Consider the following 18,517-nt stretch of genomic DNA (forward strand, 5'->3'; position numbering starts at 1 on the left):
GCGCCATCTGGCTGCCAAGAGCTGAGTAATACACATGTTTACATTATGTATAATTTCAGAAAAGGTGTTTTTCTCGTTGCTCATGACAACATTTCAAGTAAAGGTTAAGGCCAACATTCTTGATCACAGACTTATAAACATGGAAACCTGTATTTTGTCACTTAAAAATCAATTGGTATGACTGCTCAATTTTCTCCCCTTGGCTATGGAGACAATGGAGCAGAAAAGTTTTGCTCACACAGACAGATAAGCCTAAAAATGGCACAGCCCCAGCTGAAGGGACCTGATGAAGCACAGATTCTGCAAGTGTTAGTGTTAACAACAATAAGGAGATGGCTTAGCTACCCGTAGTGTCTTGCTTTGTCCCGTCCCCTTGGCTGAACACGTGCCTCTCTCTTGCTCCTCTTTTAAACTGTTGATGAGTTTGCTTCCTACTACAGTAACCAGATTCCTTTCATGGCTATAATCTGACAAGAAGGTTGAGGCACAAAACAATACACATTGCAACAAACACCTTCTTTGACCCTATCCCTGAACCTCAGAATTTCCTGCTCTAAGATGACCAAGAAATCAGGATTTCCAAGACCTTATCTAGCACAATGTTCTGTGATTTATGGACAGAATGAATTCCGTGGGCAGAGTGATCTATGCATTTGCCTAGAAAAGCTGCATGGCATGTAATGAAGGGTATGTATTAGCATGCAAAGGATACATTTACTAATTACTCTGAAAATCTGAGAGTGAGTGAGAGAGAAGGGAGGATGGTGAGAAGCCAACCTTGTGGGAATGAATGTGAGTCTACAGGGTGAGAAAATATGTTAACAAATGTGAAATCATATCAGCACTTTCACAGGAGACCAGGAAGAAAAAATTTGAAAAAGTGAAGAATTAAAGTAGAAACTTAGTAAGGCTGAGACTGTGGAAGACTGGGAAGGATTAGATCAGTCCTTGTCTGATCTGTCCACCTGCTTATCCTTAGTCAAAAACCCTTTAGGATGAAAGCTATTATCTCTGCGTGGTAAACGGCACATCAGGGGAAGAAATGGGGGTAAAAAGAGCCTGTTCTTACATAGCTGTTATCCTTCTTCAAGGGTGTATTTCCACTACAAGGAAAGCAGCTCAAGGAACCCAAAAGTTGAAGCAGAGAAGAAGCCTCTTGCACTATTCTAGATCCCCAGGTGGTCCAAAAGAACTTTCAAACCAGATAAACATTTCTGCAACGTTTGTATCTGAACATGAACTCCACATAAGGAAATATGAGTCTATAAATAAGATATCAGACTGCAATTCCATTGTGTGTAGGATCTGGTATGAGCCTTTTGGACCTCTGCATGGGAGAGGCAGCTCATCCGTGGCTTTCCAGGTTACCTGTAACACATAAATTGTTTCTTCACTGGAGGAAAGGTCAGAGAATCTCCTTACCCCCGCAAAGTCCCTACACTGCCACATTCACATTCTAGGACCGGTACTCATCCTCCAAAAGTTGGGGTTTCCATGCTCACTGCCAGCTAATCTCAATCTTGGCCATGGACTCCTCATAGGTCTGCATGCCTGGAAAGACAAGGGCTGCCATTGGGAAACTGCTCCTTTCATCTGTCCTGTTTTGGGACAAAATGCTGCTAATAGGGTGACTTCCACCCAAGTCTGTGCATCAACTCAAACCAGAGTTTGTGGGAACATCATCTGATGCAGAAAACACAAAGCTATTAGAGAGAAACCAGACTCAGAAACAGCTGTCAGGGTGGGGAGCAGAACCGCCTAAAATCTGCCTGACCTCACAGCTAAGCTCCTCTTGGTCCCTGGGGTTTCCTTCATATCATCTTACCAACTAAATATTCTGTTGTTCTTGAACCTGCAAAGGATATGCTAATATGATTGTTTCCTGTTTCCAATCACTTTGTTTTAAAATGGTCTTAAATGATACGCTTCTCATGGAAGGCATCTGGGCATACTCAAAGCTTGTCCACAATAAACAGAAGTTATCACAGATACTAAAAGCTACTAAAATCCACACTCTGTGAGGAAGAACACTGAAATTCTTCTCCAGCCCATGATGAGAGCACAAAGATTTTTTGCCAGCCTTCCCCTCCTAGCAGCCTTGTGTCTTTCTACAGAGATCTTAGGTACAAATTTATAGCACCAATGATGTTACTGCAAAATTAATTAAAAATATAAACATGATATTAAATATTTACTACACCAAGAGTCTCATGTTGTGCCCCTGGTCCTCAGCATTCAAACATCCCATGGGTCACCTTAAAGAATAAGAATTCATTCAAACAATACTGGTTAAAATAAAAACCACTATACTTTACTAGGCTGCTGTAGGTGGTACGAACAAGGACTTAGATGGAAGATTTACTGCTTTATGCTTCTAAATCTACAGCAAAGGGATGTCCTTAATTATTATCTTCACAATACCAAAACAAAGCACAGACTAATGGCTTATTCCATATTAAACAATAAATAGACTTCAGATCAGCATTATCTCAGATCAGTTTCGTAGCTGTAATAACAAAGCAACACTACTGCTCTGCAATGAAGAACAGTACAAAGGCTGCTACCGTTCCTTTTCCTTCCTTGGACCAATCATACATACCTTCCCAGTTACACTGGAGCTGCTGTAGCAGTCGTTAGGTTCACTGTCTTACACAGCAATGCCTATACAAGTTCCTGAGTCACTTGGCTCATCAACATTACGATAAGCTCTGGTCTGTTCCCTTCATGATTCCTGGTGTACTTGAAATCTTTCAATCACCCACCAATTCCTCATCTCTTTCAGAGCGACATCTTCCAAAATCAGCACACATTCCAGACAGGATTTTCCCTCTTTCTTTTGGGTATTCTCAGGTTTGCTGATGAATTGAACTGGAACCTCTTAGAAAGGGGACAGGAGCAGCAAAAAGAAATGGCACAAATCAGCAAGCATTTATAAATCAAACAAGGCAGTTTTGCTTTTTCAGGATACAACGCAGGCTCAAGACTTAGGGGATTTGCACTTAAGCTCTATGAATTTTCAGCTCAAATCCTCTATAATACATTTGATTTACTTACCACCTGAAGAAGCTCACATTGATTTACCTGTGATCAATGAAGAATGGAGCTTTCCGCACTATGTCTCCAGTTTCAGCACTGAGTTCTGAAATTCACAGGACTGGATATCCTAAGTGTGGGCCAATACAATCATCAGATGCAATGACCTCATACTTATTGTCCTGCTTCCACACTTGCCCATTGAACTTCCCGTGAAGTTCAGCATTTTCCTTAGCAGGCCCATTTCAAACACCGCAGCTAGCAATTTTTTTTTTTGTCATTTTCAGTGGTTTTGTTTCTATCAGGAATGTTACAGGCTAACCTGTTAGAATACCGAAAAGACAATTTTTTGTTTTGCTTAGTTTCCAATCTCTGATTTCCTACACTAAATAACGAGACTACAGTGAAGTCATTTTGATTTCTTTCTTGAGTGATAGCAGAAAGATCAATTAATTCCTTCAACTTCAGCAGAAATTAAGCTAACTAGTTCAAAATACTCAATAGAAGTTGCATGCAATCTTACAATACCAACCACCAAAACACACGCTGCTTTCTGTTCAGTTCTTCTGCCTTAGTTTTGTTTTTTCCCCTCTCCTGACTCTGGGTTATTGTAAAGGACATGATATCAGGCAGTTGCTGATGAGATACTTGGAACTATTTGGCATATCTGGAACTGACTGGGAAGCAGAAAGAGGACTGATATCCTTCTGTGTTATCTGTTAAGAGCGCTGCTGTGCCTGGCAAGGATTGCTATTTGGCTTAAGTAATTCTACCAAATAAAATTTGTTAGTAGTTCTAGCACATATAAGTAGTACGCTTAAAGAATGGTACTTCTGGCAAAGCTTATTTTTAAGAGATGGTCTTATTGCAGTAGAAGTAAGGTAGGTGGGCAGCATCATTTTTATCAAGTGCCGAGGTACAGTCTATCATTCCCATTTTTCCTCTAAAACTGGTCCAAGTTCAGTAGTGACTCACATTCCTGCCACACTGACGTCAGCCTAGCTTATTATGTGTAATAAGCAGGCTTCAAACTGAGATGTGCTATCTCATAAAAGGTGTTTTCACACGAATGCTCTGGTAATTGTGGGTTGGTCTATGACTTGAATGTTAGATTTATGTTTGAGTCTAAAACATCAGTAACATAAATGTTACAAAGACATTTAAAAAATAAGAAAGCAGATCATAGTTTGGCCTACTTTTTGATACAAAAATCTACAAAACTACAAAATCATAGCTTTGACTCTCATTTTTTTTTTCTTTAGATATTGTTTTCATACACAGAACCTCCATAATTCTGCAACCAACATCACCTATGACTCTCACAAAAATTCTGTAGGCACCCAGCTCTTTTTCATTTATGTTGGTGATGCACAGTGTCTATTTCTTACTCATCTGCTTCAAGGCCAGATTGGATGGGGCCCTGGGCAGCCTCTCTGAGAGGGTAGCAATCCTGCCCACAGCACTGGGGTTGGAACTAGATGATCTCTAAGATTCCTTCCAACCCAAACCATTCTATGATTTTTCCTTTTTTTTCCCCACATTTCCTATATTCAGCTTCCTTGCCATCTTTGGTATTCAAAAGCAAACATTTTACCTGCTTTCCAGATATTTCAGAAATTCTGCTGTTAAGTAACTGAAGAATTACATTAGGGACTTGAGAGATTTGGTTCACTATCTGGCACAGCCATGGAATCTGGGATAATCTTCTTGGATTTTTCTACCAACTGTTCCTTGTCAGAATAGAAACATTACTATGTCCTTTATACATCTCATTTGGACTGTAGAACTCCTGGGCAGGGACTAGCCCAACACTGTTTGTCCAAGGCATCCAGTATGCCTTATCCTAAAGGAATACTGGATTGCAGATCTTTGCTAGTCTATTAGGATGCTACATTAACACCATAAATCTGATCTGATATGGATTTCATCTCCAGTGAGAGATCTTCCTAAAGACATTAACTGAAGAGAGATTCTGAAAAGATTTTTTACCTTGTCAGGATTTGACACAATTTCTTCACATTTCTTTGAATATCCAGCTTTTGTCCAGCTGCAAAAAAATGTAGGTATTTATTCCATCTGGGATGTGTAACTGTCTTCCATCACAGTTATCTCTTTGGATGCATGCCCTTTTTTTTTTTTTGACTCTGTCAAGAGTCTTGGGGTACTGTGATACTAACTTCAACCTCCACTTCTTTCTTCATCTCTTTCAATTTCTTGAGAAATGAGAGAAGTTCACACAGGCCTTCTCTAAATTCTCCAGATTCTTAAGGATGATCTCCTCAACCACCAACTTCTTCATGTTCTTCAAAGCTGGAGGTCTCCTGCACATAGCACTTCACAAGAAATTCATGCTTCTTTTCCAACTAAACAAGCAACTGTCATGTTATAACATTCGAGATATCTAGACCTCTCTTGGAAGAGGGATTCATGCAGTTCCAAACAAGTTTTCATAGTATTAGAGAACACAGATAGAGATCTCAATGCTCCCCCATCAGATGGTCATTACTGGGAAAACAGATTACAGAAATCCTTCCCACCACCTTTTCTGCCAGGCCATCTACTGGGAGTTTGCTGAAATGCTAACAATGCATAAAAGAAGATCAGGTGGGTCAAGCAGGTCCTTCCTTTCATGAACCCATGCTACCTGGGCCTGATTCCCCAGTTGTCCAGCAAATACCAGTGATCTCCCTCAAGACGATCTGTTCCATAGTCTTTCCTGGCATCGATGTCAGGCTGATGGGTCTGTAGTTTCCCAGATCCTCCTTAGACTCTTGTAGATGGGAATCACACTGGCAAGCCTCCAGAGTCACATTGGAAAGTCCTGAATAATATTACAAATTATTGAGGTTTAGCACTGTTGTTTTTTTTTTTATTTTTGCCTGAATGGTACACAAGGGGCATTAGTGCCCCACTACAATAAATGCATAACCAAGTAACAAAAATAGCAGTTCTTACCCTACTGTTGTTTGCTGCTGATTGGAAACAATGCCCTAGAAACATTTAACAGTATTGGCAAGTAGCAGTACTGCAGTAGGACTACTGCAACCTGGGACATTTTCTTAGCTATTGATAAATATTATAGTGATTAACTTTTTCTTATTTAAAGTTTTATTGTGGAAACAAATAAATAAAGCAAAAAGTGTTACCAATATTCCCTAGTGATACTGTGAACAACACTCTGGGTCCCTCTACTGGTACCTACTTTCTCCTTTCCATGTTACCTTAGGATTTGGTTTACTAATCACTTCAGCTCTGAATGGCCCTGAAAATTCAGGAAGAAATATTGGAACTAATTAATGAATGAGTGAAGTGGAAAAAGGACCTGTTACTCTGGGTTTATTTTTAACATCTGTTTTACAGAGTTTAGATTAACCTTGCTTTACTTTACTTACTGTACTTAATACAGCTTCACATACATCACAAACACTACTCTGGGAATTAAATTTGTTCTTTAGAAGTACTCTGCAGACTGACAGGAATCATTTGTAATTTTTTTTTTTGTGATTCATAATCAAGGCTAATGTAATCTTTCTGTTACATCATATAGTTATGGATCTGTCGTATGTGAACATGATGGGAAAGCTTATTTACTTAGTCTTTCAAGGTCACATTCTTTCAGCCCAAATTATCTGATCACGACTTTGCTTAAACAGGATCTCCTGAATTTATATCAGTAAAGACTGCTTTCCAGCAGATAAAATGAACTGTGCCTTTTCCACTGGTCCAGCACAAATCCCTAGAAACTGTAAGGATGAGTGATAGGATTTGCTCTTTTTTTTTTTTTTTTTTTTTTTAAAACCGCTTCCTCCATATGTAAAACATGATGGACCATGTTTACTTGCACATAGTGGGTGAATGTATCTGGGAGCACCTGAAAATGCAGTCAGCTATTGTCATACACTAGATAGAGAACTGGCTTTCACCAGAAATAATTGTTACTCACCCTTGGGTGTTGTCAGTGGACAAGGCTTTTCCACAAATTTAAAAATATTTTCTCCAGCAAGGATCTCAAAGGAGCATGTCACCATACTAAAATGCTCCTACATGGCACAGACTTCCTAAAAACAACCTCTTAGGTTGGGAAAAAACATGTTAATCAAGTTGAACAGAGAGATGTTGTTTGAAAGATTTATTTACCAGAAACAGGAAAGTAAGGATACAACAAGAAGCCCTGGAATACAACAAATAAATAAACAATTGCCTGGTCAGTTAAAACCCTACACATAAAGGATTTTGCAGCAAGTACTGTGCTGACTTTTCATAGGGAGTGCTGATCAATTCCTTATTTTTTTCCAGTCTTCCTGTGAGACTTTGGGCAAGTAATTTGCTCTCCCTGTGTCCCAGCTGTGTCATCTGCATAATGGAAAAACTGGGCTACCTTGCTTGCATAGTGGTGCTACAAGATGCTTTGATGCTCTGATGTTAAACGTTCAAGAAAGGTGTCAAAACTAGATGCATCAAAAGAAATATTAGGATTTACTCTATCCTCCTAAATTTTACTAAGCCCTACTTTGCCCTTCATTTAGACAAATTCTCAACTCCCATACCATTTTACACCTAAAGGCAACAACTAGCTTGGTATGTACCACTTGAGAAGATTATCCATCTATGCTAACTGGAGAAATTTCAGGAAGCATATCACCCATTTCCAGGAGGGTGTCTGCTACCTATTGCTGTGCCAAGACTAGTCTCAGTATGAAAGACTGTTTGGAGTAGAGAAACTACTCAATTCTAGTCTTTGAGTTATAGGTGCTAGTCATCTAGAAATAGAGAACCCCTAGTTTTAGAAAGTGTTCCTTGACAAGGCAGATAAAAGTGAAACTTTGACACAGTTATGTTCCCACTGAAGGATCTTTGGGCAGAAGGAAGGCAACCCAAAACGCAACCTTCCCCAAAGTTAGGGGCACAGGGTTCAACTCTGATAAAGTTTGTAGTTATGAGCTGCAATCTAGAAGACACAATCAACTAAGAGGACAATGGTAAGACCATGTGACCTCCAGACTTTGCTTTGTTGCCAGGAGAAATTACAGCTTTAGCAAGAGCGCTCTCTTTTGGCATTTACCCAAGGAGATCCTATTCCTTGTCATAATACATACAGTTTGGTATTCTTCTGGAGCTGGCCTTTGTCTCCAGTTGGCCTGCGTAAGAGATGAATGTTCTCTGACTCCTTATTTACAGAAAACAATTACAGAGTCTCTGACATAGCCTACGTATCTCATTATATCTTCTAAAAAAATATAAAGGGATATCACGCATCTCTAGACACTGCTGTCATTCCTCTTCTGCTCAAGAATTTTTCTCATAGCAATATGATTTTTGAATCCAGGAGAGAGATCAGTCTTACTTTTGCCTGGTCCTGCCCCAATGGGGTTTTATCCTCTTCTGCTTACTGCCCTCACTTTCGCTGTTCTGTTCTCACTCTTCTCTTGCATCCAAATGGTCAGTAATGCAGATGACAGGAATGAATGGGGCTGGTTAGGAAAAGATGAGAGATGTTATTCTACAATCCCAAACATTCTTATAAGAAGTGTATTTTGCCCTCAGCCACTATGAGACAATTCCCTATCAGCAGCTATCAAATGATAAAGTGAGAAGGCACACAGCACGTTCCATTACTCATCTGATCTACTGCCCAATCCTTTGCCTATTTTTGGATGCATTTGGATTTTCAAATCCTTTAAAACTCACAGTGACATTGTTTAAAAACCACCCACCAAATTACCATTCAAATAGCTCCGCCTTTCACCTTCAAATGGAATTCCCTTTACTTCTATTTCTTTTACTTCATGAAAGCTTTCATCTTTGACCTTAGATTTTCTGAACATGAAAACTGTACAGTTTAAGATCAAGCAGCTTGTCCCAGCTATATAGTAGAAATGACTGATCAGAATGTTTTTTTCTTTCTTAAATGCTAGGCTACTACTTTTATTATCCTTCCATCTGACTACTTTATGGCCAGTAAGTGCTCTGTTAAAAAAATAAGCCAGTTTACATCAGTCCAGACCTATCCATTCTGAAGGACAAAAATTACATATCTTGCTTGTGACAGATGGTGAACTACTGGCAATAAATTGCTTCTCTTCTCTGACTGCATTTGATCTGTGTTTAGAACAGACTAGTGCTATGCATTTGATCTCTATTTAGAACAGACTAGTGCTATGTGTTCTGTATTTAGGCTAAATTCAAACAAGTAGGGAGTCTACTACAGAATGCACTAGAGTAATAATCCACTTACACTTTACAAAACACAGGAATTTAGAAAATCAAAGAATGTGAAAATTTTGCCAATTTCCAGAGGCTGACAGAAGTAATTCTAAGGGTAAACTCCACACAAAACAATGGCATAATCCCAGGTAATACATCACTTTTACTGACGATGTTAGATTACTGGTCGAGAAAAGAAAGAAAAATTTAAAACAAACAAAAATCAAGAAAAAATGTGCAAAGGCTGAAACATTGTCATCTTTTTCAATGAGCTGAAAACATTGCATACAAAAATAATCACATGTTGTGGTTCACAGACTAAAGAGGGATTCCAGCATGATAGAGGCTCTGTGATCCCTTCTCTTGAAATTTGAGTTGTTGTTAACAGAAATGCACTTATCAAATCAGAAGACTGGAAATGAGATGTAAAGTGCATAAGGTATCACGAACGGTGTGTCTAATAAATGTATCAAGGAACCAACTTTCACTTACCCCTTCAACAACATAATTCAGGAACAAGAGCCCAACAAGAGCCCAACTTAGACACAGAAAAATCTGGGCTGAAAGTTAAACTTTCCCCAACAAAAACAAAACAACTGACAACCCAAACCAATTCCGCCCACCATTCCAAATAGACTCAAAAGCCACAGGCAGTCTCTTTCCATGTTCATTTCTCAGTGTTGATGAGTCCTCCCTCACACTTCTGTTCTTAGATCAGCTACTCTGGCACAGAGTGGGCATGTGAATACACATACGTGCATATTGCTGTAGGAGGAAAAACAATGCATATGAATGAGATCTCGCAGTTTGGATTGATAAATCTGGCTACACAGCCAGACATGGAGCTTAAGAAGAGAAGGAGTGACCGCATCTCTTTGTAACCCTGACCTTTGTGATGGCTCAGTGTCTGCTCTCTCTATTTCTCCCAAAAGCCTGAAGACCAAGATGATAGTGGGCGTAGTAAAACCAATCCTACTTGGTTTTCCTTCTTTTGACCCAAAAGCAGAGGGAGGTTTCTGTGTTCTGTGATGCCTTATTAATTTTGACTTAAATTCTGACAGCTTTCCTTCCATCCACTTCAGACACATATAAGCTAAGTATGCAAAGGAGAAAGATCAGAGCAAAAGGATCTACGCAGGAACTTTTCTCTCTGATCCCTGGAGAAAAGTGTTGCCTTAGCCTTTATAGAGGAAAGCAGATACTGGCATCGGGAGTACAAATATCCAACTCAAGGAAAAACCACCATTTCCCAAAGCAGAAATGTCTTTTGCCTAATCCACTGCAGATGTTTTCGTCCACAAAATTCTGAGATGTATTGAGATCAAAAGGTGGCCAGAAGATGCTAAGCCTTTGGAAGGGTCTCTGGCAACACAGACTCTCTCAAGGGAAGGGATGCTCCCTTGAAAACACTGGTTATCAACATTTTGGATTAAAACTAGTACAATGCAGTGAATTATTTACTGTATTCTAAGCCTAAGAAGCAACAGGCAGAGAGAAAGAAGAAATATGAAACAGAAATTGATTAGCATGGTCCATAGTAGAGAAAGGAGAAGTAGGAATTACAATACCTGAATACTTCACCAACTTCATCCTGTTTAGATGCTCTGAGACATATTACCAGTTACGGTGCCAATATGACTTTTAATTCTGAGTAAATCATTTAGCCTCTCTGTTCAGCTTTATTATGAATGAAATAAATCTTGCCAGCTGCGCTATTGGGAATTATATGGAGGACAAACTTGAGAAGCTCTACTGTATTAAACTTAGCCGCATTCTCTTCTGTGATTTTAGTCTTTAATTCTATGTAAACCTGTAGATATGCCTATCTCAGAGTACCAACAAAAGGACAAAGCATCACTGATCTGTTAGCATGAGAGGAAGAGGATAATTGTATAAATGTCATGGCCAATGACTGACAAACAAGAAATTGGGCTAGGTTCTGCCATGTTCATTAAGTGTGAAAAGCCATATGAAATAGACAGGGGAGGCATACAGTTGGTTCTAAATAAAATCATCTCAGGTTATTATAAGCTAACATACCGGGAGAGAGGAATTCAGTCCTCTGGGAAACAACTGTGTTGTAGGTATTAGTACTGCTGTTACAGGTACAAATAGACTGGGTAGAGAGATAGAGAGGGCAGGTAGAATGTTTTAGAAATTATTCCTTTTCTTAGAGAGTGTCCAGTAAAAAGAGAAGCCTGGTAAGATGCACAGTTTAGCACAGTCTCTATTGTCAACTCAGTTTCAAACCTCCTGAGTAGCAGAAGAGGCAGTTTCACTCATCTCAAGTGCTACTGTAAGGCCAGAGTTCCTTTCTGCTAGTCCTAAATGCCTCTTAAGTCTACCTCTGCCATCAGAAGAGATCAGAACAGCTGATATAAGGTCCTTCAGACCTCAAATTCTATTTAAAAAAAAAGAGAAATATGTTAATTATATTAATTACAACAAAGCTGTAGTAGAAATAGGAGAATTAACTCCCACTGCTAGACAGAATAACACTTTAAGATGCATTTGAATATTTTGATCTTGACTGAGTGCACTTGCCTAGTGCAAGATGGCAAATGTCTCGTCTTTATCCAGTTAAAGTAGGATGATACTTGCTTTGAACTGATGCAAAGCAGCCTGACTTTACCAGTGACCACACTCTCAAAACATTCCATGTATGCAGAACGGAAGCGGACAGCAGGTTAGATTTCTCTCAGCAGTATAAATTGTTTACTTCTACTTAAGTCAGTGAACCACCACTGACTAATATATGCTGAAGAACTCTGCACTCACCTCAAAGTCAGTATGTAAGAGACTATCATACCTTGTTTGCCATAAAACAATTATCTTTTAGAAAGCTTCTTTGTATGCAAGGCAATTTATGCAGCAAAATTCTCTCCTGTTTGCACAATCCTATCCTACCATCAACATATTCTTTATTAGGTGAACAGCAAACTGATGATAGAGCAAGTTACTTTATTAACTGAATTAATTTTGACACTGTAGGGCACTGAACAGCTGAAAACATTATCAGGAGTTCCGCTTAAAACACTACTCAAAACATTAGTGGTACTTCTGTTATTTCTAAGGAGTATTTAGATGGAATAGTGTTGCCCCGTCAAAGGAATCAGTAGCAATAGGAAGAATATAGCTAGCAAGGTTTACATAAAACTAACAGTCATGTTATGCTCAAAAGCTTAAGTTTATTGCTCTATTTAATGACTACTGCCAGTATTTTTAAAAAGATTGCCAGTTCTTCCTGCTAGCTTCTCACTGAAGGAAATATTTTAAATACAGCAATAAAATCAAGTAGTTCAAGATAACACATTTTGCCACATAGTCATGCAAACCCTGCTGATAGGATTTTTACAGGTTCATGGATACAGAATAAACACAAAGGATGTGTACTAAAATAATGGGAAACTTTCCCCACAGTGATGAAGTTGTAGGCATAACATTTCAGGCCCTACCCTGCATCTGCTGATGTCAATGACAAAACCTCAATAGGAGCAGGATCAGCCCTAATTGTTCTGAGAGCTGCTTTACCTTCTCCTGATGAAGAGGCGAAGTAAATCCACAGAATCATCTTCACTAACAAAAGCAGTGAGTTTTGGTTATTGTTACAAATAGAGAAGCAAAAATATTTCTAGTAAATGATTACAGCTTCCATTCACAAAACACTCAACTTTGATGTAAAGGGTCCCATGTATCTCCATTTTTCACTGCTCAAAGAACTTCAATATGTGCTTACCTCTAAGCATTGAACACACCAACTGAAGCCTTCATTGCCAGACTAAGGTCTAAAAACAAAAGCATGGGAAGTAGTTCTGTATTATTTAAAAGGAAATACTACTGCTCTGGCTAGAGATTACAAAGGGATAAAATTATCAAAACTTAGTTTGAGGGGAAATTTATCAAGAAGCAGCCACACATTGCGTGATCATTTTTTCTTTTTTAAGCTGCTTATGGGATTTGCATTTCTAGTCATATTAATTTTAATGGACACTGGCTATTTGGTTTCCTTTAAAGCTTTAGAACAGGTTTAAATTCAAAATACGGGTGATTTTATTATTACATTTTAAATAAAGATGTATTCAAGTAAAAAGAAATTCCTCACCGCAGATTTCTGACGAAACTATTGGGATTGTTGTCTGACTACATAAAAAGACAAAACACTTTCAAAAATCAAATCTGATTACAGAGTCAGATGTCAACATATTGAGAAAAGAAAGCTGAAGAATTAATATTATTTCAACTTCTCCCCTATCCACCACAAATTCATCCAAGTTGTCATGATAGCAGGGTAACATTGCTGGTAAGAACTAGAGGCAAGAATTTGTCTCACATCAGTGAAATTCTTTTTTCCCTATAGTTCTGACAACATCAGAGACGGACTGCCTTAAAAAAATAAAACCAAGCAAACGTGATGTGTGAATCCTTATTTCAATATGAATCTACTTGAGTCTTTCAATGTAGAGGCTCAGAAGGTTTGTGATATACACAGTATTCGGTAATTTTATATGTAAAAACAATCAGAAAGAGGCAAAAAGTTACTTTCAAGCTTAGTCAACATACGGCACATATTTCAGCATGACAATTCAAAAAGTTTCACACTGTATTTTGATATAATAGCAATTATGTTTTAAAAACAGCAAACTGAAGACAGTGCTCTTTTTTTCTTTTTCTTTTTTTTGATTTTGTAACAAATGAAGCTACTGTTCTTATTTACAAAATAAATAAGCCTTTTTTGGTGAAGATTATGTCCTGTCACATATGTTTAAGACAAGGTGTACTTCAGCTCTTAAATGTCAATGCAAACAAGAGCATAAAAGCAAAATCAGAGTAAAATATATCTTTTTCTCCAGCTAAGACAGCCAGGTTACCACGTGTCTCTTATTAGATCTGAAATATATCTGAATGCAGTCAAAAGTTCTCTTGGTTTTAGCCTTTAGGAATATCATGAACACTTATTCTTCTGCTGCTCTAGAAAGCTGTTTTCCGTACAAGCTCATGACATGATGGACAAATTGATACTGTTCACAAGTCTGGATCATTCCTCCCCTGAAAAGGAAAGAAAAAAAAGGGGAGGGAAACAGCAACCTTTTTACACACAAATAACATCCTAGGAAATGGCACAACTAGTATGAAGCTGGTGTTAAATACAACAGTTCTATTCGAAAGCCTACTCAAACAAATGAGAAAGTGCCTGTGAACTGCAACCAGCTTGCAGTTTGACCTTGAGCTCTATTCTGAACGTCTCTGCTAACAAGTAACAGAAGGTAGTCAGAATGAGAACAGCAGAGGCACTCAGCCAGTAAGGCAACACCACCATTATTTGTTGCATTTGTGTTACTATAGCACCTGTACACTAAGCACCATTTAACATAATCATAATCATAGAATGGTTTAGGTTGGAAGGGACCTTTGAGATCGTCTAGTTCCAACCCCCTGCAATAGGCAGGGACACCTCCCACTAGAGCAGGTAGCTCAAGCCCCATCAAGCCTGGCCTTGAAAGTCTCCAGGGAGGAGGCATCCACAATAATGACTGATTTCACTTAAGTCTCATGGTGAAAAGCAACTCATATCCCAAAGCCCTAAAAAGGCAGGTGTAAAAAAGAGAGAATAAAGAGGTGAAGCAGTTTCTCTAAGTCTTTAAAGCGACACTACGGCCTGATGCAAGAGCAAATTCAGGGCTATAGAGGGCCAGGCCAGGCCAGCTCAGAAAATCTGTGCAACACATAACTCCCCCACTCTGCAAAGAGGGATCATTCTTCTGCACCATCCAAGGCTGTGCTCTTGAAAGATTACCAGGGAACCAGGTAATGCACAGCAGGATTGTGGACCAGACATTGAAATCTTGACAAAGGACAACTTAAACTAGTAACTGAATTAACTGCCGTGCACATCTTGACTAGTAAGAGATTCCAAGCACAGAAGTCTGTTTTGGCTCAGCTTTTACTGTTCTCTTTAAACCTGCAAACCTGAAAAGACCTGAAAAGAAAAACAATTTTCCTTTTCCACATACCATTAGCCCTTGTATTTCTGCAAATAGCATACTAATGAACACAAGTACTACAACAGGAGATAAACATGAATAAAGAGAACACCACCTAATTCTGCTAAGAGTAGCACATCAATAATGATACAATCTTTTGATTATCTATTCTGAAAAACAAATAAAAACCTGTGGCTCATATTCAAAGGTTTATGCAAAATTGTGCCAGCATTAGTGCTGGTGCACAGATCTGGGGAATGCAGTGTCAAAAGAAGTCTGAAATGATGAGTGGCGTTGAGGATGTGGGAACCCATGGGTGGCCAGCACCAACCAGACTGTATCAGGTTGAGAAAAGGCATATGCCTTAGAAATTCCCACCAGAGGAAATGAAAGAACAATTGGGTCCTCTGAGCCAAATGGATAGCAGACTGGCAGCACCTCCTTGGGGACTGCCCTCTTCTATGGAGCTCAGCTTAACAATTGTGTAATGTTGCCAGAAGTAAGATGAAGTAATAAAATAGCCTCCTCCTTCGACCTTTTGCAGTTATTTTGTTAAGGGACTGTTTTAAGCAGTGGAGGAGAACAACCAGCAATGGATGGAGATGAAGCCCTGGGTCCAAGAGTGCTGAGAAAGCCAGACAAAGTCATAGGAATGCTCACTCGTGTGGGTCTGACTGGGATGCAGTTCTCTTTGTAGCACCTCAAATGATGATAGGTTTTAGAGTTGTGATCAAAGCAATGTTGACAATGCACTAATATTGTGACTGTTGCTGAACAGTGCTTGCAAAGTGTCAGAACTTTTCTGATTCTCACTCTTCCATCCACTGAATAGACTAGGGATGTGCAAGAAGTTGAGTGGGAAGATAATCAGGCAGATAATCAGAACTGACCAAGGACACCATTTAACACCTTGCTCAGCAACAAAACAGAGGAGAGAGTAGAGTTAGATTACTAGGCTTTTTTCTTAATTTTAATTTTTATTTTTTACAGGGGGACTTGCTAGGCATTTCTCTGCTCATGAGAGGAGGTAAGAGATTTTGCATCACTTTCTTTCTTTTTGTTTTCCCTCTTTATTATCCCACTTTTCTTTTGGTTGTTTATTTTTTCCTATTCATCAATGACTTCACTTTACTCTTTTCATTCTCTTCCCTGCCCTCAAGAGTGCGTCTGGGGAAGTCAGTGAGGGACTGTGAGGTTTTCACTGCCAGCCAAGATGAGCTTATCATAACTCTCTATTATCTTTGAAAGTTCATAGGAATCAGAATGAGTAGAAAATGTGCTCCAGCCTCCCATCAATAAGCAAAGGTGGGAAACACAAACTGCATTTTTAAAGAAACTGTTTCTTAGGAAATCCTCTCTATCTGCTCTACTTAATACAGATAGGCAAACTGAGTCATTCCAGGTCATGCAAAGCATTTAAATATATTTATGCCAGTCCATGACAAACAAGGAACGTTAAGTTATATCTGGGAATAATTCCCTATGCAATCCTATTAACAGTGAGGTTGCACACTGAAGTTGAAGCAACAGAAGCACTAGCGTGGCCACTGAGATCCTTGCTATAGGGTAGCTTCCTCCCTTTCCCACCTATGCATACAGCATAGACACAGCAGGTTCTTGTGTCCAGTCTCTGGCACAGAACAGAGATAACATACTTTCACTTCTGCATGAAGCATAAGCCTTTCAAATTTTTGTTGTACTGTGGGAAAGAACAGCAAACGTGTCTCAGCCCTGAGGGTAAGGATGCAGGAATGATCACTTCTCCTTAATCACACCAGGTAACTTTAGGACCAGCTATTGACCAGAGGTGCAATGCCCGCTGCACAGATTTTTTGCAAAGGGAATCTGTGAGGGAATGAAGGGAATAAAACATGACCTTTTTGCCCCTCAAAAGAATCCTAAAAGTGGGTTCCTAGGGCAACATCACTACTGCTGTAAAGCAGTGAGGAACTCTCAATTAAGCATCTGCTCTGCCCTCCATCCAACCTGCTTTCCTCATGTGCTTTCTCCTCCACCAGATAGGAGGAGATGGAGAGGATCCTTCCCATAGCTGCTGGCTCATCTTGTGTTGCACCCGAAGTCACCCAGAACTTTTGTGACAGAGAATATCAATATGACTTCAAGATCTACTTTTCACCATTTGAAGAAATCACACTTTCCTACAGCAGGGTGGTGATTTGTCTGCTTTCCATCATGAGTATTTCCTCTCGTGTTATTAAATAGCTTTTTCATGTCCCATCTGTCTACTGAGAGGTGCATGGCAGCAAAAAGCACCTGCAGGCTTCCTTTTGCTTTGTGGTATCCCTTAAGCATAATCTCCCTTATCCAGTATCTACAAATATCAGGCAATTCCTTCTCCTAGAAAAAAAATGAGTAATTTTAATTCATTTTCTGCACCAAGCATATTTTTAAACAAGTGTCTTTGACAATTGTATGGCTGTTTTCCTGTGTACCATTAGTAATGAACACAAGATATGTTAGATCTTGCCAGATATTTCACTGGACCATGGACAACAAGCATTCACTTAATCACATTCTAGTGTTCTTTTTCTTAAGAAGTCTTCCCTTGTCCGGTCTAAAATCCACTGAAATAGCCAAATTTCCAAGCCCCTGCAGGTCTCTATCAGAGCCTCAGTAGGGCAGCGAGTGATTTGTTTTCTGCCTCCCACCGAGCACAGTTTCTCATCTGAAATAAAGTTCAGTGTGGGCTTGAGGTTGTTTTTTTGTTTTGTTTTTTGGGTTTTTTTTGGTCAGAAAAATGTTTGGTATGTTTTTCGTGACATTTCTTCCCCTGACTACATTTATCATTATCATTAGAAGAGAACACTGAGACATGTTTTGATGGCACTTGAAACCAGTGGGAGAGAGGAAAAAAAAAAACCATCACTGGTGCAAATTCAAGTCTGTTTACTTCATAATCAAACTCAAGGTGGTGTGTTAAGAAATACTTAAGTGGAAGCCACTGAATTTCTGGAGATTTTCACAGCTCCTCTCACATGTCTGCAAACACTCCAACCTAAGTATACTCTTCCCTTTCCCGTAGTGTCTCAAGCAGCAATGCCCTGCCAACAGCATCCACAGTTCCAATTACGTGAGGCCAGTTTTCTTTACTCCTGAGAGTGAAGAGCTGTTCTACAACTCTGAATCAAAAGCAACAGCCATTTGAGCCCTATGAACATTGTGCCAACTCCTCTGCTGGTGAAAATGGTCATCTCTTACTGCACTGAAGTCTGCTCAGCTGTGCAGATTTTGATGCCAACCATGAACCTAGCTCAGTTGCTAAGGATATTTGTTAAGGT

General features: G+C 39.2%; 1 protein-coding gene across 1 annotated transcript in view; it reads right to left on the bottom strand.

The window, feature by feature from the left end:
• Nucleotides 1-18,517, bottom strand: part of PTPN5 (protein tyrosine phosphatase non-receptor type 5) — a 95,403-nt gene that overhangs the window by 38,801 nt on the left and 38,085 nt on the right. Inside the window, 5 exon segments of the mRNA XM_085224262.1 lie at nt 2,600-2,877; nt 3,082-3,355; nt 5,023-5,854; nt 6,977-8,504; nt 12,974-14,283. Coding sequence (XP_085080388.1) covers nt 14,190-14,283 — 94 coding nt within the window. The 3' untranslated portion in view covers nt 2,600-2,877; nt 3,082-3,355; nt 5,023-5,854; nt 6,977-8,504; nt 12,974-14,189.

This window comes from Meleagris gallopavo, chromosome 5, assembly GCF_905368555.1.
Source record: "Meleagris gallopavo chromosome 5, MGAL_WU_HG_1.1, whole genome shotgun sequence".
NCBI lineage: Eukaryota > Metazoa > Chordata > Aves > Galliformes > Phasianidae > Meleagris > Meleagris gallopavo.